General features: G+C 43.0%; 2 protein-coding genes across 2 annotated transcripts in view; both read left to right on the forward strand.

Moving 5' to 3' along the window:
• Positions 1 to 26,099, forward strand: part of SETD7 (SET domain containing 7, histone lysine methyltransferase) — a 1,173,783-nt gene that overhangs the window by 204,269 nt on the left and 943,415 nt on the right. The gene's annotated exons all lie outside the window — the stretch shown is intronic.
• LOC122793510 overlaps positions 1 to 26,099 on the forward strand; it is a 1,396,143-nt gene that overhangs the window by 111,618 nt on the left and 1,258,426 nt on the right. Inside the window, exon 2 of the mRNA XM_044061631.1 lies at positions 3,016 to 3,075. Coding sequence (XP_043917566.1) covers positions 3,016 to 3,075 — 60 coding nt within the window. The remainder of the gene's footprint in view (positions 1 to 3,015; positions 3,076 to 26,099) is intronic.

The following is a 26,099-nucleotide window of genomic DNA, read 5'->3' on the forward strand; positions in this document are numbered from 1 at the left end:
TGGTTTCTAAGCTGTGGTAATCTGCCTAAATAGATTAGGCTACTGCAACAGTGATCTAATGTTGAGCATGAAAAATTAAGCTTTTCATAACTGCAGATGTTCTTGTAGATCACTGTGACAGTAGCCATGGTTAATCTTATGTTTTTTTTTTTTTTAGCATTTAATTTCAAGGCCCTTGCCTCCCTTCTTGGAGCTAGAAAGTTGTGAATTGTTTGGCGTTGTAACTGTCTTTTTATATGGAGCTCCACCTGAGCTCCTGTCAGAATTGTATGGAGGGTGCCTTTAAGCTTTGAAAAGTTGGCTAGTTGATAGAGGATGAAACCTAATGGCTCAGGATACAGCAGTAGTGATCTACTAGTTATGGCAAGTTTACTTACACAATTACACTTTCATTGGCTGTCAGTTGGACGCTGTTGACAACTTGGCTGTCTTACCTCTGATCAGAGTACCAACAGTAGTTCAAGGTGTAACAAATCTGTGCCAAAACCCGAAACCTGATGCATCCACAGTTCTTAGGGTACTTGCCCTCATGGCAGCCACCATGCAAGCTGTTGTACATGCCAGATTCTGCATGAGAATTCTTCAATGGATGCTAAAAGTGCAGTAGTAGTCAACAGAATCGGTGACAAAAATGATAAAGCTTTCAACATTGTATTTGCAACACCTGTCTTGGTGGACACACAGAAAACTGCACTGAAGGATGGCCTTTTATTCAAGCTCGTCCAACAGCCCTGCTAAGAATGGATGCATCTTTTCTAGGGTCAAAGGGCCATTCTTGAACAGGACTGTCTAAGGGAAGTGGATAGCATCACAGGCTCAGTTGCACATAAAGGTCTTTCAGATGAGTGGTCTTCCTAGTGGGGCAGGTGTCCATTCATTCTGGCTACATGGCAGTTGTATGATACATCAAATCTTTTTGCAGAAATTATAGATTGGCAAAGCCAAACTGATTTTTGTGGCCCTATTCTGGCCCTGTCAGAATTGCATCTCTCTGCTTTGACTTCATCTAAAGAAACCTCTTCCACAGCACCCTCTCCTGCTGTTACACTTGTTCAGCCAGCTTCACCTAAACACCAAATCTCTAAATAGGTAATACAGCTTCTAGCCGCGGTGGTGTAGCGGTTGCTTTGCCGCCTCACAGCAAGAAATTCTCCCGTTAAATTCTCGGCCTGAGCGCCTTCTGTGTGGAGCCCGCATGTCCTCCCTGATGTAGAGTGGCCTTCGAAATACATGCGTGAATGGGCATGCCTTCATTGAAGGTTGGGCATCGAGCTGGCATCTCAGCACCATAAAAATCTACTGCCAATTATTAGCGGACTGGAGTTCTGCTGTGGTGACCCCTAACTGGGAAAAGCTGAAAGAACAACATAAGTAATACAGCTTTTCAGAGCTACTCGGAAGCTAGTTTCCAGAAGCTTTTACAGAAACAAATGCTCAGAGTTTTCCCTGTGGGCAAGCAGCTAAGGAACTGGAACCGGAACCATTTCAGATCCAGTTTAAAATCCTAACCTTTTTGACAGAACTGTTTCTCATGATCTGGTTACTCTTCCATCCAAGTCCATTTGGCTGCAGTCTCATCTTTTCACCAAGGTTTCCCAACACTTTCCTTATTTTCTCAAGCATTGTAAAGCCTCCCTAAGGGGGGGTCTTACACTTTTTAGGCCCCTTTTGAATTTTTTTCACTCCTCCATGGGACCCTCATTTGAATTTGCTGATTCTGCTGAACTCAAGTTCTTATCCTGAGCACTATTTTTAGTGGCTTAATTTTTCAAGATGAATTTCTTTCAGAGTTTCCAGCCCTTTCATCCAGCTTAATATATATTGTGTTTCACATGGACAGGGTTACACTTGGAACAAATCCCTCCTTTATGCCCAAGGTTGCAACACCATTTGACCTAAATAAATCCATCCCATTGACAGTTTTCTTTACAAATTATGCCAAACAAAGGATAATATAGATTGCATTGCTTGGGCATGCATCATAAGTTAATATTTTATCCACAAAGAATCAGTGAATTCAAAAAGATGACCAGTTTTTGTGTCCTTTTCAAAAAGCAATGAAAGGTCAGAAAGGTAGACAAACTTTCCCTTTTTGAATTGCTTTCTGACTGCATTAAATTTTGCTGCTTGACTAGCACTATGACACTATCTTCCAAACACATTCTGTCTAGCTCAGGCTACCTTAGTAGCTTTACTCAGAAATCTACCTCTAGATGAAATTTGTGTAGCATTACATATCTTTGCTAAGTTTTATAGTCTGAGCATTTTGTCTTGGTCCAGAGCCTTCTTTCTGGCATTCATTCTCAAAAGTCTTATCATAACTCCTCCCAAGTTGTGCTGGGGATGCTGTACATCTGTTTCTAGTGTGCAGACAAGACCAACTTAAGTACTTACCAGAACGATAGATTTTAGTCGGTCTCTATCTGTAGACTAGAAATGACCCTCCCACCTATTCCCCTCGAAATTGTCCACTCTGGAGGGACACCAGAAACCTATGACTGGATAATGGAGTGCTAAATTACAACATATTACTGACTGAATATTATTCCTATCTGTTGTACTTTTTCTCTTGTCCAGTGTTTGGCTTACTCAAGAAGCTAGATGGGATCAAGGGTAGATGGATAAGGGGAGGAGCTCAATGTAGTCAAGCTTTCATTGTTGCTTTGCAAAGGGCATCTTCAGCAGCCAATCCATCCATTTTGAGTGTAAGATTTAGCTGGTGTTTGTCCTATCATTCTGGTAACTACATGACTTTCATATTTCTAAAACATCCAGTGAATGTTACCGGATAACTATTGGTGCTAAACTTGAGAACCAGTCACTATACAACAGTGTAAATTATTTTATCATAATGACTAAGGATCCCATTGTGCTAACACATACATATGGCTGGAACTGCTGACTGCGAGGGTTAGAGGCAGGCAGGATGTGTAGCTGTGTCATTTCTGCAGTAACTAGTAGAGCTGCACTTTGTATTCTTGTCATTAAAGTAACTGTCAACTCCTTGTTTTACAGGTTATGAGTATTCCTGGAGCTCTAGCATTATTTTCTTCTCAGAAGAAGAATTCATATCTTGTAAGTTGATGATCGCGTGCTTTTTTTTTCCTTCATTTGTGTTTATGTGTACAGAGAACAAATGTTTTAATTTTTTTTCCAGGCTGCCAGATTGGTGTATGTGCAACATTGCATTACAGCAGGGTCTAGGAATTTGCCCTTTCCCTGCTATTGTGCAGTCTCTGAATTGGTCTGTACAATTAGCAGGGCTGTGGTGTGCAGGTGGGGGCTTGCCCCATGCATATTTTTATTCATTATTTTTGTTTTGATGTAAAAGGATTGATCATTTTGCTTTGCTGTTTTTTTAAGTGTTTGCAGTTTGAGATCATCGCACATATGTATTCCTTGTCTAAATGTATATATGCCACACAAAGTTGCATGGAGATTCTTCATTTTTTTCTTTCAAAAATGTTCCTTGTACCAGAAGTACATTTCACACTGCTTACATTAGTAAGTCCTGGCATAATTACCATCCCACTGTCTAATGCTGCTCGCTCCTAGTGTTACCCAGTAGCACTGGATGGAAGTGGCTTACAAAAGTTAAATTTCTGGCTAAAATGTGAAAATGCTGAGACTGGCTGTCTTCATTAGGACACATGCTTCTAAATGTGTCTCTCTCTGCATGTATCTTTCTGAATGTGAGTGGAACTTTTATTGCTTGCATCCCCAATGCTGCTTACCAAAGCTCCTGTCCATAGAGATTTGATAACATGTAGTCCACTTCCAGGGCTAGCACATGTGTTGTGAATCAAGAACTCCCTAATTTCCAGCCTGGCAGTTATCACACACTAATGCATTTTTTAATCTTGAAAATACAGTTTAAAAAAAGCCATAGTTAGAGCTCTATCTGATGCCATTTGGTTGAAGGTGAAATCATTTATGCTTAGAAGTGTTATGCCTGGTCATGTATTTTATTTCTGGAGTCTGTCAACAAGAGGCAGTCATTGGCTGGATGTTTCCAAATTATAATATAACTTAGAAGTATGGAATCCAGGAAGAGAGTGAAGAAGTAATATGACGGCCTTCATTTCTTGAGCATCTAAACTATGTAACCATAAATATGTCCTTTTGTAATGAATAAAGAAATGTTAGCTTCTCAGCCTGTTGTGGCTAGGAACATATAATATTAGATGGGGGTAAAAGGCATTTTGTTCATTTATCCAGAAATGTCATACTTATGACATAATGAACCACTTGTGTTATCCAGCTTAGAACTAAAGACTCAGTTTCCAAGTCTATAAGTACATCTTTGACGTTTCTTAGTGATTCTACTAGAAACTGTTCTTGAAGCAAGCTTTATGAAAGAGGGAATGTGTCTTAAATATGGGCTAACTGACCTAGATTTGGCTGGTTTGTAAAGCACTGGAAGAGCTGGCTCGCAAAGAATGGGAGTGTAGCTAAGTTAGTGACCCCATTCTTTTTTTTTGGGGGGGGGGTAGGCCTGCTAATTTATTAATGCATGCTAGAGGCCAGGTGTAGCAGTAGTGGACAAGTGGATGGCCTGGATGAAGATGGTGCTGTGCTCACTCAAACACTGAGGAATGCATTGCTGGGGGAGGGGTATGTAGGACATAAATACAGCTGTGCCTGGCCTTACAAATTATGCTTTGGCAGTGTGCCCACCACTCACTTTGTGGAGGGGATTAAGTCCATAAAACCCCCCAAACCACCTGGATAGCTACCTTCCGATGACCAGCTAGAAAGCAAGAGCTGATCAGTCTTCATGGCATTTTGGGGGTTGTTGGGGGAAGACAGTAAGCCTAGAGAAAAAGAAATGAGGTAGTGAGCAAACAGATGCACCTTTATGTAGCTATTAGTGAGAAGAATCCATCAGCTCAGCTGATGGTAGTTGCAGATGTCTGTTCTTTTGTGTGCCATGTAAATTGCATGAAGGGGGTGGGTTTGTTGTAACGGTTAAGGTCTTCACCTCGGACACTAAGTCTTGGGTTTGATTATCACCTTGAGATATTGACTAGACTTAAAATGGCCCTTCCGGGCATTTTGTCTGGTATTCACCTATGATCCTATAAGACTGTGTAATCAGAGAAGGATTTTCTTGGTTGTCAACTTTTAAGCATGAGGGTGCTAATGTTCACACTACTCTGCTTTACATATGCTTGGGGATGTTTTTATTTATTTATAATATTTGTTAACAAGAGTAAACCCACTTTGGTTATATATGTGCCTTTTCAGAGCCAACCTGGAAACATTTGGTTAAGTAATGAGTCAAAAATGTAAGATGCTGAAAAAACTAACACTGTTTCAACTGCCAGGTAGGCCCTGCCCATGCTCTTCAGTAGAGACATTGACCTGATTTTGAGGAACAGTGCTAAATTTTGAGGTTGTAGTAGAGGACGTCCCCTTTGATATCTCTGGAAGAAAGAAGAAAACGAAAGGCACTGGCAAAAAATGTCGGACTTTCATTACCTATTCTAAAGTTGTGTGTTGTTTTAAGAGACCTCTATTATAGAAGGTTATTGTTTTAGAAAGGAGGTTACTTTGTGTAATTGGGATGACTTTTCATTCCGTTATTTGGGTTACTAATCTTGCATTTTGTGGAACTTTATGTAGAACATGTAATTTACCCCACCTCATTTATATTTGACATCCCCATTCAAGGGATTGTGTCCTACACAGTGATGTGGTGGAATTGCTGCTTTTCAAAAGAGTGGGGTTTAAAGCAATGGCTTTCTTACTTTCTTTGTTCCTGGTAGACTGAATAGATAAGTCTTATATACGCCATTCATTACCTCTGTAGAAAGGTTTACAGTCTTTTCAGAGACTTTTCTTCATTGTGGAGGCTGCCCAAATTCTTTAGATTTAGTGAATGTTTATTGGAATATCTTGGTGGATTTATTATGATTCAAATACATTATCATCATGATATGCTAGGATTATTAACCTAAAAAGATGGCTTTTTGATTGCTGTTGACTTCACGTTTCAGAGATTCTTAACAGTTTACATAACCATAGGACCAGTGAGTAGATTGGATTTAAAATTAAATTCTTTTAGGCATAAGCGAATTAGTCAAACGCTGGTTTTGATAGGACTTGCAGATATGAATATGAACAGGTACTTCTCAAGTTGCTCATATATAAAAAGTCACCTTTGGTTATCTTGAAAAGAAAGTGTTGCTTCAGCAAAGTTTGTAAGCATCAGGAGTGGTCCCTATGGCAAAGCTTAGTAAATGTGCAAAGATGTGGAAAAGCAGCCAATTTCTCCCAGAAGACTGGATGTGATTGCCAGCCATATGTGGTAAAGGATGAGGAAACTGTAATCATGGCTGATGTTCCTGTGAATGTGTTTGAAATTGTACCATGAAAGTAGCTATTGGTAGGTTTTAAGGAAATTAATGTCTATATAGTTATGTATCACTGTTGAAAGCAGTTTACATGAATGGTTGAAGGGATCAGTGGCTGTAGCGTGCGAGTTTCACAGTTACACTTCCAGTGTTGGGGTCTTGTTGAACAAAATGTTCCATGCAGTTAGGGCTTGTTGACTTGTTAAAGGAAAAATAAGTGGATCAAGAGGACAAAGCTTTTTGAAAAAAAATATTTGAGTTGAAGCTTTCGAAATGGTAGTTTGTGATTTATTTTTCAGACCACATTGACTGAGTGAACTATGTTGCACACAGTGCAAATTAAAGCTAAACAAGCTCAAAGAATGTTTATGCTGGGAGGGATTGTTGCTGATGGAAGGCTTTAGCCTATTCTGGTGAGATGTTCATCTTTTACAGTAAAATACAATTTGATGGCTTTGTTGTGGTGCCTCAATACAATTTTAGAATTTGGGGATAAATGGGTGTTTTTCCAAAGTAATTACAATCTGTAGGCATGAAATACATACAGTTTAGGCTGTCTGTTTAGGGCTGTCATATGAAAAAGTTGACATGCTCTAATTTTTCCCTAGCTTTTTCCATGTGTTTTATGAAAAGATTTAAGATTTTTGATGACTTCAGTGTTTAGTCCAATAAGGAAATATGACCATGAGAGCCAACATGGCTGAAATAATGGTTGTGGATGATGATGGAAAGAATAACTCATCCATAGTAGAATCAAGTACTTTGGAGATGGGTGCCTTAGGAGCTGTTTCCAGCATTCAGTTCAAGGTTGGCACAGTTGTTAAAAGCCGTTTGCCCTCCTACAGATGGACTATAAAGGTTGTTTTTGCTAAATGCTTATTCAAGCAGTTTCATGTAGGCATAATTAGGTATATATGTGATGATCTGAGAGCATACTGGCATTTTTTGTGGATGTTTGTGAGGTAGTCTCTTTTGAGGGGAAGGAGTGGACTGCATTAAAGGTAAGACTTGGGTCGAAGTTTAAAAAGTTTGCTCACCCAGTTTAATTATGAGGATAGTATTAAAGGTAGCTGTTCTGCTGACAAAGGAAATACTTTTGTTTCATTTGTCAGACATTATGATACAAGGCATTAAGCTATAAAGGAGATGCCCAATATAATGTAATATCTTTTATGGTCTCTCTCATCCTTTTCACCAGTAGGATAGAAGCACCAGCTCTTAATCTAAGTACTGATAAACTTTCACAGGTTTTAACTTCCCTTGCACATATTGCACTGCCCTCATCGTCCAGATCCTGTCACTCTTCATGCTAGGGCAGTCCTAAACAGCCCCAGGCTTCACTCTTTCCTTTGGCATTCTTGGTGCAGTTTTTCATTGTTTCAGTGTCTGCTGACCACTTGGAATCATTTGGTGAAAGAATTCAAATTCAGCTCTTGTAAATTGGCTCACTTTTTTGTTAAACTTTTCCATCCTGTGTTGCGGCTTGTCTAACTTTTTTGGCTACCCTGCTCTGTGTTCCTTGTGTGTTGGTCACTTACTGATTTTGATTTGGTGTTATAGTTCGCTGCTGTTGCAGGCTTGAAATGTTTCAACTAGTGTTCATGTTTAGCTGTGATTAATGGATATTTCTTCAGGATTTAAAATGTGAGTTTTAAAACCATAAAATCCCGCCAGGCATGCCAAGTGTGTGGCTAGCATGGGTGTTTCACATTTACGGGGTGATTGTGCCATTTTGGCAAACATACTTTGATTTCTGGAACAAGCTGATTCTTAAAAGCTTGCGGAGTAGAGAGTATATTTCAGAACCACCCAGCTCTCTGGGTCTAGTTTCTCCCAGCAAGATTCCAGACATTAAACTAAGGATCAAACTTCCAAAAATATGTGATTGTTTAAAGAGACGTTTACCCTGCCCCCCATAAGCTGTTTTGCAGGGAGGATGGGAGATCCTCACTGGAAAAAGGTGCATCTAAGTTAGAAGTTTACATGATTGAAAATTGCCCTTCTAAAACAGCCAGAACTGAGTGCCCTAGAGAGGATACTGTCTCCTCTTTCATTGTTGCATTCTTCCACATGATCCCTTTCTAGGCCTTTTTCTGTAAGATTGTTGCTTTTCATTTCCTTCCACTGGTTTGCCACCTTAGACATAGATTATGTAAAGCTGCCAAAGGTCATGCTATAGGTGCATTTGGATTTGAATCTTATCGCAGCCCTCTCTTGTTCAGGACTGGGAAGAGAAAGTATTACCCTTCCTTCATTTCCAGTCTCCTCATTAGCCTGGGTTCCTCCCCTGATTGTTTTGAGTCTGCCTATCGCCCTGCTGGCATTGACATGGCTTGTCTTCCAGTGCCACCTTCAATATTCGGCTCTTAATCAATGCCTTTACTGCTGAACTTTTTAGCAGTGATGTCAAGGTCACAGTTCTTTGCCTCCAAGCTCATGGGCTTGAGTGCATCAGCTCTGGTACTAGCCAGTTGCTAGCATAGGGTCTTGGCTTGCATCATCTGCACTGGCATCAACAGAGCGTATTGTTAAGATGTTCTTGTTTCACTGTTGCAGTCATCAACTGTGGATTATCCTTGCTGTGGTAACCCTCGGCTGGCGCAAATACCAGAGTCATTGTTTTTCTGCATCTGCTGCTATCGCTTGCTGACTGATGTTAGGGTGTCAGTGCTAGAAAGCAAGGCAGCCAACACCATTACATCAGTCTTTTTTGCCGTGGAGCCCGTAGCAGAAGCAGTTAGCAAGTGTGCTGGTCGGTTGCTACCAGAGTTCGAACTGCAGCTGAAAACATCTAAAGCTATGTACCCTGTTGTGGGGATCCTTTTTTGTTGTACTAACCGATGTCCAAAAAAGTTAACAATTGTCTCGCCTGTGGAAAGCAGATTCCACACAGAGACTTCCACTCATATTGCATCACTCGTTTAGGCCCAGACCACGACGTCCCCTGTTGCCGCTTCTGTGCCCTCTTTAACGTGAGAACCATTAGTCGTAGAGCTCTTACTGTAGCAGGTATTTTCGCCTTCCGTCTTCTCATTCTGAAATAGCGTCTCAGCCAACAATTCATAGATATGACATAAAAAAAATAGAGATAACGATAGACAACCACACAAGGCTAAGCCTTCCGACGACACTACCGCTAAGCAGGTTGATTCTCCGGAATTCAGTGAGGTGCTTTCACAGCCTCTGATGCCCGATAAGATATCTACACAGGCCTCTATCGAGACCCTTTTGGAATCCAGTATGCCACAGAAATCTTCTTAGTCTTCCGAGCCTTTGGTTGTTTCTGCCTTGGTTGGGTCCTGAGCTGCGACACAGGCACCGGCTTCTGAGGAGGCCTTTCGCACTACCAATTGTAGACACAAAAATGACGTCTTCTCATCCGACTACCGCTTTTCTCAGACCGATGGATACTCTTAGGCCTAGAAGCCAGGCCACTCCTAGAAAATCTACCTCTAGCCACCATCTTACTCCTGCTCCACCACCCCAAGCCCTAATGCTTAAAATGGCGGAGGTTCTTATCTCCCTTATCAGGGGTAGTCAGGCCACATCTTCTAAAAGGAAAAAGACACCCTTCTCCTGAAATAATGACAGAGCAAGATTCTGAGGAATCTGATTATTCATATTTTCAAGAGGAACGACCTCTGACTGCTTATGAGGATTCAGATGCAGAGGAATCTATCCCTTCTGCCTCCCACCAATAGACCTTTCCTTTGGGGAAACCCTTCACACCCTCAGGGAACATTTCCATTGGGAATTTCAGGACTTCCCCCAGTCTAAGAAAAGACTGAGTTTCTAGATCTGCCCCAGCACTGACCCCTGGCTATCCCACCTATCTTAGAAGTGTTGGATGATGTTTTCCATGAATCCAGCTTAGGCCCTGGCACCCACCCATCTGCTCCCAGTAAACCTGACTAGTATTAGAGTACCAGATTCTCACAAATACTTGTACAGAAATCCTGCTGCAGACCCGAAGGTCATTACACAGGGAACTAAAGGACCTAAGGTTAGTTCTGCAAATAATCCTATTCCTGACAATGATTCCAGGGCTCTGGCAGATGTGGTAAAGTATACACCTCTGCAACCATCAGAGCACTCGACTGTCAGTTCCATATCTTAAATATCAAAAACACACACGTTGGAGCTATTAAAGCAAAAGATTTCAACGTTTCCTGACTGTGCCAATTCAAAAGAGTTAGCAGATTTACTGCACTCCACATGTCAAGTGGCCACTCATTACACTGTGGATATGATGTCCTGGAAGCCTCAAGCAGGGCAGCAGTGTTGGGATCTGTAATTAGGAAACATGCATGGTTGAAGGAACAACCGCTCCCTGATCATATCAAGTCTAAATTAATTGATGCACCCTTGGATAAGGATCAGTTGTTTGGAGTAAAAGCAGAAGAGGTGCTTAAAAAGATGGAAGACCAAGCAAAATCTATGCACGCAGTAAAAGATTTCTTTCAGCTTCAACCTCCTAGGTTCAGCAGGAATTTTCCCTCTAAGCACTGGTCCTTTCCTTCACTTAGCAGACAGGGGCAAGGTAACCCCCGCAGGGACAGACCATCCAGACCCATGTGCTAGGGACAACAGAGAACCAAACAGTGGACCACCTCCACCCCAAAGGCAGGGAGTTCTAAGCCATCCTTCTATGGCAAAAACTCTCAATGACTCCCTCTCTCTCCTCTTCTCTCCTTTCACTCACCAAAAGCTAGGAGGAAGGCTCTCCCTCTGCAAAGAAAATTGGCTTTCAGTAACAAAGGACCAATGGGTCTTAAAGATCATTTTTCAGGGATACAAATTCTCTTTCAGTGAGCTCCCAGTTCCAAGAGGGTACCCAGACTTCCCTCCAAATCAGTGGGCAAAGGCATTGAAACAAGTCCAAACTCTCGTATCTGAGGGGGGCAGTAGAACCTGTTCCCCCAGATCAAACAGGCAAAGGCTTTTATTCCAGACTATTCCTTGTTCCCAGAAAAGAGGGCACGTGGCACCCAGTCCTGGATCTATCCATTCTGAACGCCTCCCTGGTGGTCCCCAAATTCAAAATGCTAACTTTGCAGCAGCTGCTGCCTGTGCTGACAAAATATTACTGGTTAGTGACCCTAGACCTAAAGGATGCCTGCCTCCACATCCCCATAAGGGAATCCTGCAGGAAATTCCTGCACTTCAGAGCAGGCTCACAGCACTTTCAGTTCTCTGTGCTACCTTTTGGCTTATCTACTGCTGCCAGGGTATTCAACAAATGCTTAGCCCCGGCTATTTCATTTTGCAGATAGAGAAACATACAGATTTACCTTTATCTGGATGACTGCCTCATTCAGGCAGAGTGCAAAGAAACGTTACTCCTAACCTCCTTAGGGTACACCATCAATGAGAAGAAATAAAGCCAAACACCCTCCAGGAATATCATTTTCTTGGGAGCACTGCTGGGCGCAGCATCCCAAATGGCCTTCCTATCCCCAGAAATGCAGAGCTTCCTGCCTCTCTACTTTTCCCAGCTAGCTTCCAGAAGTCCCCTCACTGTGAGGAAGTTCCTGCAATCCTTTGGGTACATGCCATATTGCATCCTTCTAATTCCTCTGGTCAGGCTTCATACGAGAAAACTTGTGGTATCTAAAGAACCTTTGGTGTCAGCCCTCTCAACTTTTAAAGACCTCTCCCCCTCTGATCCCCTGTATAAGGGCTGAGTTTCTCTGGTGGGCAGGGGCCTGTGCCAAGAACAAGGGTCTCCACTTCACCCTTCGCCCTGCCAGGCAGACCATTACCACAGACGCCTCAGACATTGCTTGGGGCACTCGCCTAGAAGGCAGGTGGGACCCAAGGTCTTTAGGATGCCCAGCACCTTCTCTTACACATCAGCCAGAAGGAAATGATGGCAGTACAAAAGGCTCTGACATCCTTCAAACCCCATCTCAAGCCAGGGGTTCTCCTTAACAAAACAGACAACACCACAATAATTTGGTACATCAGCAAACAGGGAGGGACCCAATCGTACCCTCTGTGCAGGCTAGCCATGAACCTCTGGATGACAGCCTCTTCCATGGGACTACACCTAATAGCCCAATACCTACCAGGGGTCAACGCCCTGGCAGGCCACTTAAGCAGGAACTTTACTGGACCCCCAGGAATGGCAGCTTCACAGAAAAATCTTTTTACAGATGACTCCGGAATGGGGAACTCTGAAGGTGGATCTCTTTGCTTCTCATCGCAACCATCAGCTGAAAAAATTCTGTACCAGGGTGTATCCCCACCTAGTGTGGAAGGTGGATGGCTTGACCTTCCCCTAGAACACCCTGTTTATGTACGCATTCCCTCCTCTGCCTCTTATTCCCAAAGTACTGATCAAAATAAGGGAGAGACCAAAGGTCATCCTCATTACTCCAGATTGGCCTAGGCAACATTGATGACCCTTACTGCGCAGCCTGACATTACAGCCCCCCCAGGCAGCTTCCCCTGATCTAAGACCACCTGACTGAGGTGGAGGGAATGCTACACCCAGACTTGCAGACTCTCAAACTATCAGCATGGCTAATACTCTAAAGGCAAACAAGGGGCCCCAGTTGAGCAAACAGGTCCTAGACATTATCACATAGGCCAGAAGGCCCAGCACCAGAAAATCTTACACAGACAAATGGAAAAGATTCTGCTTCTGGAGCCAGTCCAGAGGGGGTAATACCTCACAACCTTCCATCCCTCTTATCCTGGACTACCTAGCGGAGCTACTTAATAGTGGCCTCTCCTTCTCTTCTATGCCTCAGCCATTCTAGCTCATTTTGACACAGATTAGCCCCTGTTCTTCCATCCTTTGATCAAACAGTTCCTCAGAGGGGCTTTTAATATCAGACCTCCCAGAAGGCCACCCACGCCAGCCTGGGACCTGAATTGTTTTGGAAAAACTAACCTTACCGCCCTTCGAACCTGCAGCTTCAGCAGAACTAAGATACCTCTCCTGGAAGACTGCTTTTCTCCTAGCTATCCCCTCGGCTAGAAGGGTTTCAGAACTTCATGTACTTATGGCCATTGAGCCCTTCATCATTTTTCATGCAGACAGGGTTTCCCTGAGGACTAACCCCTCCTTTATGCCCAAGGTGGTATCTAATATGACTCTCAACCAGGCCATACTTCTACCCACCTTCTTTCCTAACCCTCAAAACAAGGGGGACAGAATTTTGTGCTCACTAGACATGCACAGACAGCTCAGATACTATCTGGACCATACTAAACCCTTCAGGAAAGCAGACCAACTACTGGTCAGCTTTGCCCCTGGGCCAGAGGGGAAGCCCATTTCCAAGCAAACCATTTCTAAATGGATATCACACTGTATCCATTTCTGCTACGGATTACATGGGAAGCCCCCCTAAATCTATTTGAACCCATTCTGCTAGGGCAGCCTCCACTTCCATAGCATTCCTCAGAGGAGTACCCACCAGGGACATCCTGGAAGCTGCCACCTAGACTTCTGTCCATACCTGTACCAAGCATTACCACTTACCTCTATTTTCTAAGACTAGGGCAGGGTTTGCCTCTGCAGTTCTTGCTGACCCAGCCCTAGTTCTCTTAATAATCCTACCACCCCTCTCCTCAGCTTTGGGAATCCTCCCACAGGTGAGGACTGCAACAGTGAAACATGAAGAACATAGTACAGTTGTGTACACTTGCCATAAATGTAGATGTTCAAGTGTATTCACTGTTGCAGTCCTGATTTCCCTCCCTCCTTCCCCCTTATAGCTTCTTTCTTTAGGGAGACATAAGCTTCTATAGGTGGCTTTTAGCCACCAGGACCTCTTTACCATATTACTTGGGCTTCTGACTAGTTAGGGCAAGAAAAACTGATGTAATGGCATCAGCTGCCTTGCTGGCTGACGACAGGGTCAGTGCTATAAAGCAAGTGACAGCAGCCGACGCAGAAAAACATTGACTCTGGTATTCGAGCTGGCCGAGGGCTACCACAGCATGGATATAACCCACAGGTGATGACTGCGACAGTGAATACACTCGAACATCTGCATTTTATGGTAAGTACACACAGCTGTACTTTGTCAGTATTGACAGCTGTAGTGCCATCAGAAGTATTGAAGTAGATTATGGGCTTGATGTGCCCCTTAATACCTTCTTAGCTGCCGGTCTTGACTGTAGACCAACCTGTGTCCGTATCTCACCATTCTGTGATGGTAGGACTAAAGATCTTTGGCAGAAACAGAGGTGAATACCAAAGTTAGCATTTTCCCGAATCTCTTTGCTTGGATAGCAGAGGCACAGCAAGAGGTTAAGTAAGAGGAAACTGTCTCCATAGCAGTTTCCTGAGCCTGACAAAAAGAATAAGGTAAGGGTGATTTCTTCCCTTTCAGAACAACTCCACATACAAGGAAACTGGGCCTTGGACAGTTACTCCTACCTCATCTGTTAATTTAGTTTTCTACAGGAGTTGAGGGCTGTTCACCTCACCTTCATGGATGATACCTCCAGCAGACAAGCTGGTAGCCCTTGTTATACACACAGCATGTAAGGATTAAAATATTCCGGTAAACAGGTATAATGAGCCAAATAAGCTTCCTCAGACCCTAAGGACTGGGAGACAGTGTACTAGTACATCAGGAATGTATGGGTGCCAAAATCCTCAGAACTTTCATGCTGCCAGTCTGAGCCATAGACAGCATCTTGTTTCACAATCTGTCATTCAAATGGATCCACTTTGTCACTACAGTCAAAAATGACGTTCCCTGTGGGGACCCTTTTTTAATGTTTGGGCTTTGGAGTTTATCTTGATTAAACAAGGCAAATGACTCTGGTAGACAATTCCTTACAAAGATAGATATTCAGTGTCTTTTACTAGGGGCCTGAGCATAGTGTTGTGGATTGTACCATTTATCAAACTTTCATCCCAAAAAACCCTAAGAAGTTCTCTCTTCCCTAAACATTTACTTAAGAGAATAAATGTCTGAAGGCTGTTGGATGAGCCACTGTGTTCTTCAAAGTTCCCACCTCGGATATCCCGTTCTCTAGGTTGGAGTCATATGTATGCATTGATGTGGATGACAAGCCTGCAGACTGGCTATCCTCTCTGGTTCTGTTCCCTCTGTTGCGATGCCACTGGTGGCAGTCAGAACACTGGAGTCTTATCCCATCTACCCTATCAGATGGCTAGTAAGGCCTCAGAGGGGGAAGCCAGGGTAGTGATTTCTGAAGGAGCGGACTGTGTTTCTCAGATCTTGGTGCATGAGAATGTCCCTGCTTCTCTGAGAAACTCCTAAAAAGAAGCAGCAGTTAAAGCATCTTTCTTGTCCAGCCATTTCTGTTTCAAGAGATCCTCAACAAGAGTAGCAGGATTTTTCTCATAGGTCATTCAAAGCCCTTATGGCTCTTAAAAAAAAATGGAGATTTTTTAGTTTCTATTTTGCTCTCAATGAATTAAAACCCATTACAAATCCAGAAATAATCAGGGACATTTTTAAAATGTTAGTACTATTATAGGTTCATAGTAGATGACTTTGGCTAATGGCTCAAGAGCTATTACTTTCTATCCCAAAGGAAAGAAGGGTCAGCAAGCAGGGTTTGGACAGTTTTTACAGACTGCTCTGTCCATAAAGGACATGATGCTACACCAGGAGTGAATTTGCAGTTTCCCATCCAGTGGTACAAATTGAGCTTGAAGATGGCCAGGGAGGGGCTCTGCTTCATGTGAATAGGAAGCCTGTAACGGGGGGGGGGGGCAATACCTGGGACATATCGGTCTCTCCAAGATGATCTATTCATGTCCGATATCAGGTTTTAGATCCTTGGAGTAGGTAACCCTCGTGCAATTAATTTTGCGAATATGCAACATTTCCATCAGGGCTGGGTCAGAGACTGCCTTGTAGGGGGGGGGGGGGGGGCAATACCTGGGACATATCGGTCTCTCCAAGATGATCTATTCATGTCCGATATCAGGTTTTAGATCCTTGGAGTAGGTAACCCTCGTGCAATTAATTTTGCGAATATGCAACATTTCCATCAGGGCTGGGTCAGAGACTGCCTTGTAGGCCAAGTATAGATCACCCGTCAATAATCTGTAGGAAACTAAATACAGTGATATGGCTTTTAATTGGTCTGCATTTTGGTTATACCTTGTATGTTTTTGGGTCGAAACCTCTGAGGATGCTAAAAACTGTTGCAGGTGCCTGGCAAGATACATGGCAAAGGGTGCATCATACTCTATATTATTGGTCTGATGAAGGCCAAGTACAGTAGTACTATTGGATCTGGATCGATCGATTCATCTATCCTCAGTCTTTTTTTTTTTTTTCCTGTTTTGCGCATGGGGTCAGGTGCCACTTCAACAGTGACAATCATCTCGAGGCGAGGTTTACACCACCGGGTGGCTAGCCCTGCCATTCATCCATACCATTCACTTGCGCGCACACACTGTCATTCCTTTCTAGTTGCTCCTCTGCTGACCCTTCTCTTTCTGATAAGCCATCTAAACGTTTGCATTCTGCAAAGCTGCTTCCCTCTGACAAGGACAGCAGAACTATGGAGAGGTTGGGTAAGAAAGTGTATATTTCTGCTACCTTAGCCTTCAGAGCTGTAAACTACAGGACCCATATGACCAGGCACATTTTAGCTCTTCTCTGTCAGGCCTGTCAGTTTATTTCAGATCTTCCTGACTCTGAGGAGAAGACTTGAGCTCTTTCTTTACTAGGGACATCTTCTCAGGTAGCTAGACTTGTATTAAATGCAGCTATGATACAGCTGATGCTTCATCTGTGGCTGCTGCTTTTGGTTCTGTGAGATATTCCTGGCTTCGACTTCAACCTTTGCCGGATGATATTAAGGCTATGTTGATGGATAAGAAGGGTGGAAAATGGACGACTCCTGCTAAGTCTACTCAAACTCTTTCAGCTCAGAAGCCTCCTTTTCCTGACAAGCCAGGTGCTGTCCAACTGTCCTTGCCCCTCTCTTCCCAGTCACATTTCTCTGTCTTTCCCTGCACCTTCCTTTTTGGTTAAAAATCACTTATTCTTAGGTGCTGTCCATCTCCCCAAGGGTATTATATGGTTTGGAAATCCCCCTCCCTTGTTTTGAGCAATCCTCAGCCTCCTCAGGAACAGCTGCCCTTTTTTCCAGAGGTGCTTCAGGACCTGTTGTTTCAGAGAACACTTGGGAAGTTCTAGCTCCTCAAAGGGGTAGGGGTTTTGCTCCAGAATGTTTTTGGTTCCCAGGAAAGAAGGCATCTGGAGACCCATTCTGGATCTCTCTCCCTTCTAAATGGCTTTTTGAAGGTTCCTTCCTTTTGGATGCTATTCCTTAAAACCTTGTTTTCTCCGTCTCTTCCTCAGGCTTTTCTGGTTTCCATGGATCTTAAGGATGCCCATCTCCATATCCCTATTCATTCTATTTTCAGGTAGTTTTTATGTTACTCTGTTGCTTCCTTGCATTTTCAGTTCTCTGCTTTACCCTTTGGCCTCTCTGCTGCTCTGAGGGTGTTCACCAAATACCTCGCTCCTGTGATTGCTTTTTGCAGGATGAGGGGAATTCAGATTTTTTCCTTACTTGGATGACCTGCTTATTCAGACCTCTTCTCAAGAGATCTTACTTCAGCATCTTCACGTTGCTATTCATCTCCTGCAAAGCCTAGGCTTTACAATGAATTTCAAAAACTCATTCCCACCTCCTTCTCAGGAATACGTTTTTCTAAGGTGCAGTCTCCAGACTATTCCAATGCTGGTATCTCTGCCTCCTCCAAAGGCGTTAACTCTGATTGCATTCTTTCAATCCCTTCTTCCTTTGGACTGCATTACAGCCAGGGAGTTTCTAAGGACTTTCGGATACATGGTTTCCACCATTCCTATGCTTCCTTTGGCCAAGCTTCATATGAGAAAGCTCCAGTGCTTCCTAAAGTCAATCTGGCTTCTGCATTCTCATCCTTTGGAATTTCCAATTCTCCTTCTCCCTTGTCTCAAGCCAGAACTTCAGTGGTGGATTCATTAGTCGTCCATCAACCCAGAGCTTCCTTTTCATCCTCCAGCACCCTCTCAGGCACTCTACAGATGCCTCAGATGTGGGATGGGGACCTCCTCCAGTCCTCTGAAAGTGCAGGGCCTTTGGACTCTTTGACAAAAGGAGGACCACATCATCAAGAGATTAGAGCTCTTCTACTGACTGTTCAGGCTTTTCATTTTCTTTTGAAACCAATAAAAATAGACTTAAGACTGAAAAATAAAATAATTTTCGCAACCAGTCCAATGAGCCAGGATCCCGTTTATTGCACAAAGACAAAATACTAAAACAACTAAGCGCTTTCACCTGTAAAACATATAGGCTTCTTCAGAGTTGTCTTAGAATAATTACACAGTGTTTAAATACAATCAATTAAAATTACCCCCAACCAATCGCAACAAGGGTGTAGACTGTATTAAAGCTGAATCCATACATATTAATGTCAAATTTAAAATCCCCACTCTTAAGTAAATGTTAGTTAAAATTCCTTCACCTATATCCTTAGAATCAAGTCTTGTCTTAACTTTAAAAATGGTTTTAAAGAAATAAAATCATTCATGCCAGGAGCTACTGTAGAATTTAAACGCAACTGCCAGTTTGATTCTTTTGCTTCAAAAAGAGTTTTGCCATCCCCTCCTCTTTCATTGTAGACCACCTTATCTCTTATGAAAAAAATAAATTTCTTAAAATTGAAACACTTGGTAGTGTGTGCTGTCCAATGTCGGATGACCCTTCAGACAGTTTACATTACTTCAGATCAGAACATTGTGGCAGATTCTCTGAGCAGGTCTGTAACACAGTCTCAAGTGGATGCTTCACAGAGATGCGTTTCTGAACATTGTTCACCAATGGGTTGCTCCTCAAGTAGATCTTTTTGCCTCCCCTCTGAACAAACAACTTCCTGTCTCTTGCACCAGAGTCCCATGTCCTCTGTCCTGGAAGGTAGACACCCTCCCTTTTTTTGGAAGGGGATGTCTCTCTATGCCATCACTCCCCTTCCTGTCATACCGAAGATCCTGTTCAAGATGGAACAGGATACTCCCAAAATCTTGTTGGTGACTCCCTTTTGGCCCAGACAGCATTAGTTCCTTCCTCTGCATCTAGCCAAGGGCAATCATTACAAGTTGCCTCACAGGGCAGACCTACTCACACAAGATGAGGGGTCTCTCAACCATCTCCACGTGTCCACTCTTCAACTGACATTGTGGGTGATAGGGTTTTGATCCCCTTTAGGCATATGTTTTCTGCGGATGTGCTTCAGGTCCTGCCTGACCAGGAAACCCACTACCAGAAAATCTTATTTATTAACATTTTCTGTCTGGTGTCTTTCTCAAAACATGGATCCACTTACTGTGGAAGTCTCTGTGTTTGAATTGCTAAATGATGGGTTGGCATGTTATTGTCAGCTATTTTGTGTCTGCCTTTGAATCCCCCTTTAGCATCAAGATGAGGTCAAACACTTTATTAAAGGTGTCCCCCATATTAGGTCTCCCAAAAAGAAGATTCTTCCTTCCTGGGGCCCACATTTTGTTTTGGAAAAGCTGACTCGGGCCCTGTTTGAGCTTGCATTTTCAGCTTCTTTACAGCATTTTTCTTGGAAGACTGTTCTTTTGGCCTTATCTCAGCCAGATAGGTGTCTGAGCTGCAATCTCTTGTGGCTGTTCCTCCTTTTTAGGTTTTTATAACCTTCTTTTATGTCCGTGGTGGTTAATGAGCCGTTTCTTAATCAGTCTATTTATTTGCCCACTTTTTTTCCCTTCTCCACAAACTGCTAGTGAGAAGGTTCTTCACACATTGGTTTTGCTTAAACAACTCTGATATTATTTTGATAAAACTAAAGCCATTTATAAATCTGAGCATCTTTTTTGTTTCCTTTCATCCTATATCTTTAGGTTTGGCTGTTTCCAAGCAAACCATTTCTTCCTGGATATCTAAAGCCATTTCCTTTTGTTTTTCCTTTCATTGGAAAAGCCTTTCTTCCTTTAAAGTTCATTGTAACAGAGCTGTGGCTTCTTCTGGTGCTTTTTTCAGGTACTTGGATACAAATTATATTCTTGAGGCATATACTTGGACTTCAGTGCATACCTTTCCCAAGCACTACAAGCTGGATGTTGTTTCTAGGGCTAGAGCTGGTTTAGTCCATTTTTTCTAGGGCTATCCTACATAGTTTCCTTCAGGGCTTTGCTGGTCTTAACCCCTCCCAAATTTCCTCCTGAGCCTTTGTACTCTTCCTAATATAAAGAATACTGTGACAGTGATATGGACGTGCATAGTACAGTTGTGTAAAATCTTACCATAATAATAATCTCCTTCTCTTCACTGTTGCAGTATTTACTTTCCTCCCTCTTCTCCCTGTTCATTTTCTCCTTCTGGATGTGCTTGTTGCCTCTGTGTCATTCCTACTGGAGGTTTTTAATTCTGAGGACGGTACATTCATACGTCACCTTTATTCCCTACACCATGTACAGGGAATGTTTGTGACCTAGTGTATCTATTGCAACCTAAAGGTTTTGGTATACTGGCTGGAAGTCGGGCAGTCCATGGCAGGGGAGATCCCTATTGTAAATAATACTGCAACAGTGAAGAGAAGAACATCTACTGTTATGGTAACATTTTACACAACTGTACTACCTCAAGGAAACCTACCTCCAGATCGCTGCCTTCCCCTTTTCAGGAAGTTTGTGTTTCTCTGCTTCTTGCATTTTCAACTTTCTGCTTTGCCCTTTGGCCTCTCTACTGCACTAAGGGTATTAAAATGTCTCACACCTGTCTTTGTTGTGGGTTGAAAGGGATTCAGGTCTTTCCTTATGCAGACAATCTGCTCATTTAGGCTCCGTCCTCGGAGGTTCTGCTTCAGGACCTTCAGTTTACTGTTTGCTTGTTACAAAACCTGAGGTTTACCATAAACTTCAAAAATCAGACCTGGTTCCTTCTCGGGATCATGTTTTTCTTGTTTGCAGGATCTAAGCCATTGCCATGCTGTCATCCCTGCCTCCATCCAAGGCCCTCTCTCTAATTGCCTTTTTCCAGTCCCTTCTTCCACTGGGTTCAGTCACAGCCAGGGATTTTCTCAGGGTTCCCGAGTTCATGGCTTTCACCATTCCTAGAGGCAGCATAGGAATGGTGAAAGCCATAAACTCAGGCTTACTGAGTTTATGGCTTTCACCATTCCTATGCTGCCTCTAGCCAGGCTTCATATGAGAACTTCAGTGGTACCTCAGGTCAGTGCGTCATCAGCACTGTCATTCACTTGTTTACCTATTTCCATTCCTTCCCTGTCTCAAACTCGAGCTTCAGTGGTGGATTCATCAGCTTTCTCTCTGTCCAGGACTTTATTTCCAACCTCCAATACCATCTCAACAGCTGTTTTTGGATGCCTCGGAAAGGGAGTGGGAGCATCTTTGGTTCCTTTGGGGTCCAGGCTGTCTGGCCTCCCAATTAGAGGTCAGATCACATCAACATGGAGAAGATGAGAGCTCACCTTTTAGCTCCTCAGGCTTTTCATCCCTTCTTTCCTCCAGGGCCCTCAAAGTTTTCACAGAGAATACCACTGATGTAAAAAACAAACGGGGGGGGGGGGGTACTCAAAACTGCCTTTATGGGCTCGCTCATCAGGGCTTGGATCTAGCTGTCCAATATTGGGTGACTCTTCAGTCTATCTACATTCTTTCAGAGAGAAAATAGTGGCAGACTCTCTGAGCAAGTCCAGCACACAGGCTTTTGAATGGATGCTTCACAGAGATGTGTTTCTGGACATTGTCCATCAGTATGGTATTCCTCGGGTAGATCTTCTTGCTTCCCCTCTGAACAGATGGCTTCCTCTGTTCTGTTTCAGGGTCTCAAGTGCCCTGGCTTGGAAAGTGAATGCCTTGTCTTTTCCTTGGAAGGGGATGTTTCTGTATGATCTAAGGCAAACCATTGACCGGACAGATTGTCGAAAGTCATATATGGTTGTTCAGTCATATGGTTTCAATCAGTCCATCAGAAAAAAAATCCAAACAAAAACAACACCCACATACAGAAAAAATGATTTTGCAGGGATTAAGCCCCCCTGTACCTCTCATGTAGGGGGCTGTGCATCCCACACCCCCTGCTAATTATACCAACTCTGACCTCGCACTACAGTGGGGAAAAGGGAAAATTTCCTGATCTCTCCTGTAATGCTATCTCAGTCAGAACAGTTCTATGGACTGAATTTTCGATCATGAGGTTTCGATCATATGACTTTCAAAAATGTCAGTTTGATCATTTGATAGGAACCAGTTTGTGTGCTTTCTCTCCCCTTCCCCTAATTTCAAAGGTCCTGCACAAGATCAAGCAAGACTCCTCAAAATCTTGCTGGTGACTCCCTTTGGCCCAAACAGCATTGGTTCCCCCTTCTTTTTCACTGAGCTAGGGGCAGTCACCACAAGTTTCCTCACTAGGTGGATCTTCTTACACAAGACAAGGGATTTCTTATTCAGCCTCACTTGTCCACTCTAACTGGCACTGTGAGTAGCAGGGTTTTGATCCCTTTTAAACACCTCTTTTCCGAGGACATGCTTTGGGTTCTGCAGGAGACTGGAAAATCATGTGTCCAAATGGAAGTGATTTTCTGTCTGCCTCCCTCATAATCAGGATCCCTTTTCAGTAAGGATCCTTCAGGTTTTCTCTATGTGAATTGCTCCATGCTGGGTTAGCATATTCTTCAGTTAAAGCTTATCTCTCAGCTATTGCTGCTTGTCTGCCCGTGACTTCTCTTCTAGTCTCTAGGTTTGGGGTCAAACAATTTCTTAAAGGCGTCCTTCATATCAGGCCTCCCAGAAAGCCTGTTCTACCTTCTTGAGATCTCTGGTTTGTTCTTGAAAAATTGAGACAGACACCTTTTGAGACTGCAGCTTCACCTTCTTTGCAGCATTGTACTTGGAAGACTGTTCTTATTTTGGCCCTTCAGCTTAGATGGTATCTAAACTTCAGGCTATTATAGCTGTTCCTCCTTTTTTAGTCTTTCACAGGGACAGTGGTGTCTGTTCGTATTAATCCCTCTTATGCCAAGGATGGTTAATGGTTTGTGTCATCAGTCTATTAATTTACCTTCCTTTGTTCCTTCTCCACAGTCTGCTAGCAAGAAGGTTCTTCGCACCTTGAATTTGCATAGACAGCTCAGATATTATTTGAATAAGACTAAGGCCATTTGGAAATCTGAGCAACTGTTTTCTTTTATCCCATTTCTTTGGGTTTGGCAGTTTCTAACCAAACCATGGATTTCTAAGGCAATTTCTTTTTGTTATTCCTTTCATGGTAAATGTCTTTCTACATCTGTAAAGGCTCATGCTACCAGAGCTGTTGCTTCCTCTGGTGCCTTTTTCAAAAGACTGTGTACCAATTCTATCCTTGAAGGCTGCTACTTGGACTTCTGTCCATACCTTCACTAAACATTACAAGTTGGACATTGTTGCCAGAGCTATTCTGCCTGGGTTTCTAGAGGGCTCTTCAATGCCTTCCCCCATCTAGGTTTCCTCTTGAGCTTTTGTACTTTCCCTATCATCAGGAGTACTGCAAATGCACTATGGAAGGACACAGTATAGTTGTGTAAAATCTTACCATAACAGTAGTTGTCCTTCTCTTCTCCATTGCAGTATTTGTTCCTTCCTTCCCTCCTCCCCCTTTTTGCTCTGCCCTATTTTTCTTTCCTCCCTGATCAGGGATCCTTCTTTTTCATCTTTCTGGATGCACATGTTCCTCCTGGTCCCTAAGGACATTCTGTTCTTCTCGGGGCTTTTCCGTTCTGAGGTATGTACATCCATATCTCACCTTTATGCCCTATGTCTTGTACAGGACCATGTGTGTGACATACAGCATCTCTAAATTCTTTGGTATACTGGCTGTTCATTGGCCTATCCCTGGCAAGAGTTCCCTTACATCAGGAATACTGCAACAGTGAAGGGAAGGACATCTGCTGTTATGGTAAGATTGTACACAGCTGTACTTCCTCAAAACTTATTAGATGTTAAAGCTGAAATTTTGAATTCTCCCCTGGATAGATATGTTTGGCCCCTCTACTTCTGAGTTCCCTGAAAGATTTGATTAGAGAGAGAAACTGATTCAAGGAGTTGCTTAGATTTTTCAGCTCTTCAAAGTTCCATCAAACTTATCTTCCTTTTCATGAACCTGTTCTAGGAAACAGAGTAAGCAGTCTTATAAAAGTTCTAATAAGCAAAATTTCAGAAAGAAATGCCATGGAGGCTCAAAGAAAAAAGGGGAATCCACCCAGAACCAAGGGCAGTCCAAAACGTCTGAATGACTATCTGTCTCTTCTGTTTCCCCACCTTCCAACCTAGCAATCCTGCAAGTCTGTCCCTCATCCTAGGCCTTCTCCTGCCACAGTAGCATTGGGTATCATTCAGGAATCGGCAATTTACCCTAGCAAGCTAGATTATATTGCATCCTGTAACCCCATTGCCAAGACAAAAGCAAGGAAGGTATTATACCAAGTTGATGGGTCACAAAGGTGTCTCCAGCAGTATGTTTTGTGGCCAGCAAGTTGGACAAGTGTGGTCTAGATGGATATCCCAGTCCAAAGTATGTAGCCATGGAAGAACTCTTTAAATGGTTGAGCAAACTGCACAAGTGGTAAAACATTCTTCACTGTCACTGTTGGCCCACTTAGTAGTAGTTTTGGAGTGATTTCAGACAGATGTGAATGTATGTATTTGTGACGCATTCTTCTTTGCCTATCCAGGGTAGGTGTAACATATACCAGATTTGTCTCAGCACTGCTTGAGGGCCTCTTTCTGCATTTTTTCCTCCCTACAGTTGACTATCAGCTGTCACCAGTTCTCTCCTTGTTCACAGGGAATACTGGACTTGTTATGAACTCCTCCTGCACCCAAACTGACTCGCATCCAGGGCTGATGAGATTAAGATGCTGGTGTATTGTCTTGCTGCTGCCAGAGATTGTCCATGTAGGGGCAGCCTTGCAATCAATGCAGTTGCTGCCTTCAGGAAGTGCATGCACTGTTCTGTGCATATGCAACCTCCCAGCTAAGCATCATAGAGCTTATGCTGCATAGAGCTTGTGATGCTCATAATGCTGCTTTATTGCAGTGACCCTAGAATGCCTTCCTCCTACTCCCCATGATGGGAAAACAGATGTTGGCCATCCTCCCCCTGCAACCCTCCAGCATACATGCCGTTAATCTAATATGAGTCATCTGGGGCACAGTAATGGCGTTATCTCTCTGCAGCATTTGGCCACTCAAGGGCCCCTCCCTGTATTACTCGTGCAGTCTTGTTTTGGTATAGTATTACTTGAATCTACAAAGTTTGAAATGCAAGTCCTGTACAAAGTATGCAAGCATTCTTGTGCTTTGTTTCATGAGTGTTAAGCTTCAAGACAGGAATGCCCTTTCAGCCTGCTATCCTTAAAGCTGCACACAGTCTCCTTTTTGGATATTTGTGTGTGAGGTATCTGTGTAAGAATGTTACACAGCCATGCATTCAGAGGTTCACATGTAGTAGGTACTTGGCACGTGGTCAGAAACCATTGAGGAGCATAGTCAATTCACCAGTTGCCCCAGAAGCACGGTCAGGTTAAGTAACTTACCAAAGATTCCACAGTAGGTGGATAGGTTGACTGAATCAAACCTTGCACTATAGGAAGCGACTCAATAACAGTTCATAGCCTTAATCATCTGTACTGTTAGACATTTACTTAAGTTGCTATATTTTGGCTCCAGGATTACAGTCTAAAGAAAGGAAAGTGATAGTTGATAATTGAATTAGTGGCTT

Source organism: Protopterus annectens, chromosome 2.part0, assembly GCF_019279795.1.
Source record: "Protopterus annectens isolate FY-2018-M chromosome 2.part0, PAN1.0, whole genome shotgun sequence".
NCBI lineage: Eukaryota > Metazoa > Chordata > Ceratodontiformes > Protopteridae > Protopterus > Protopterus annectens.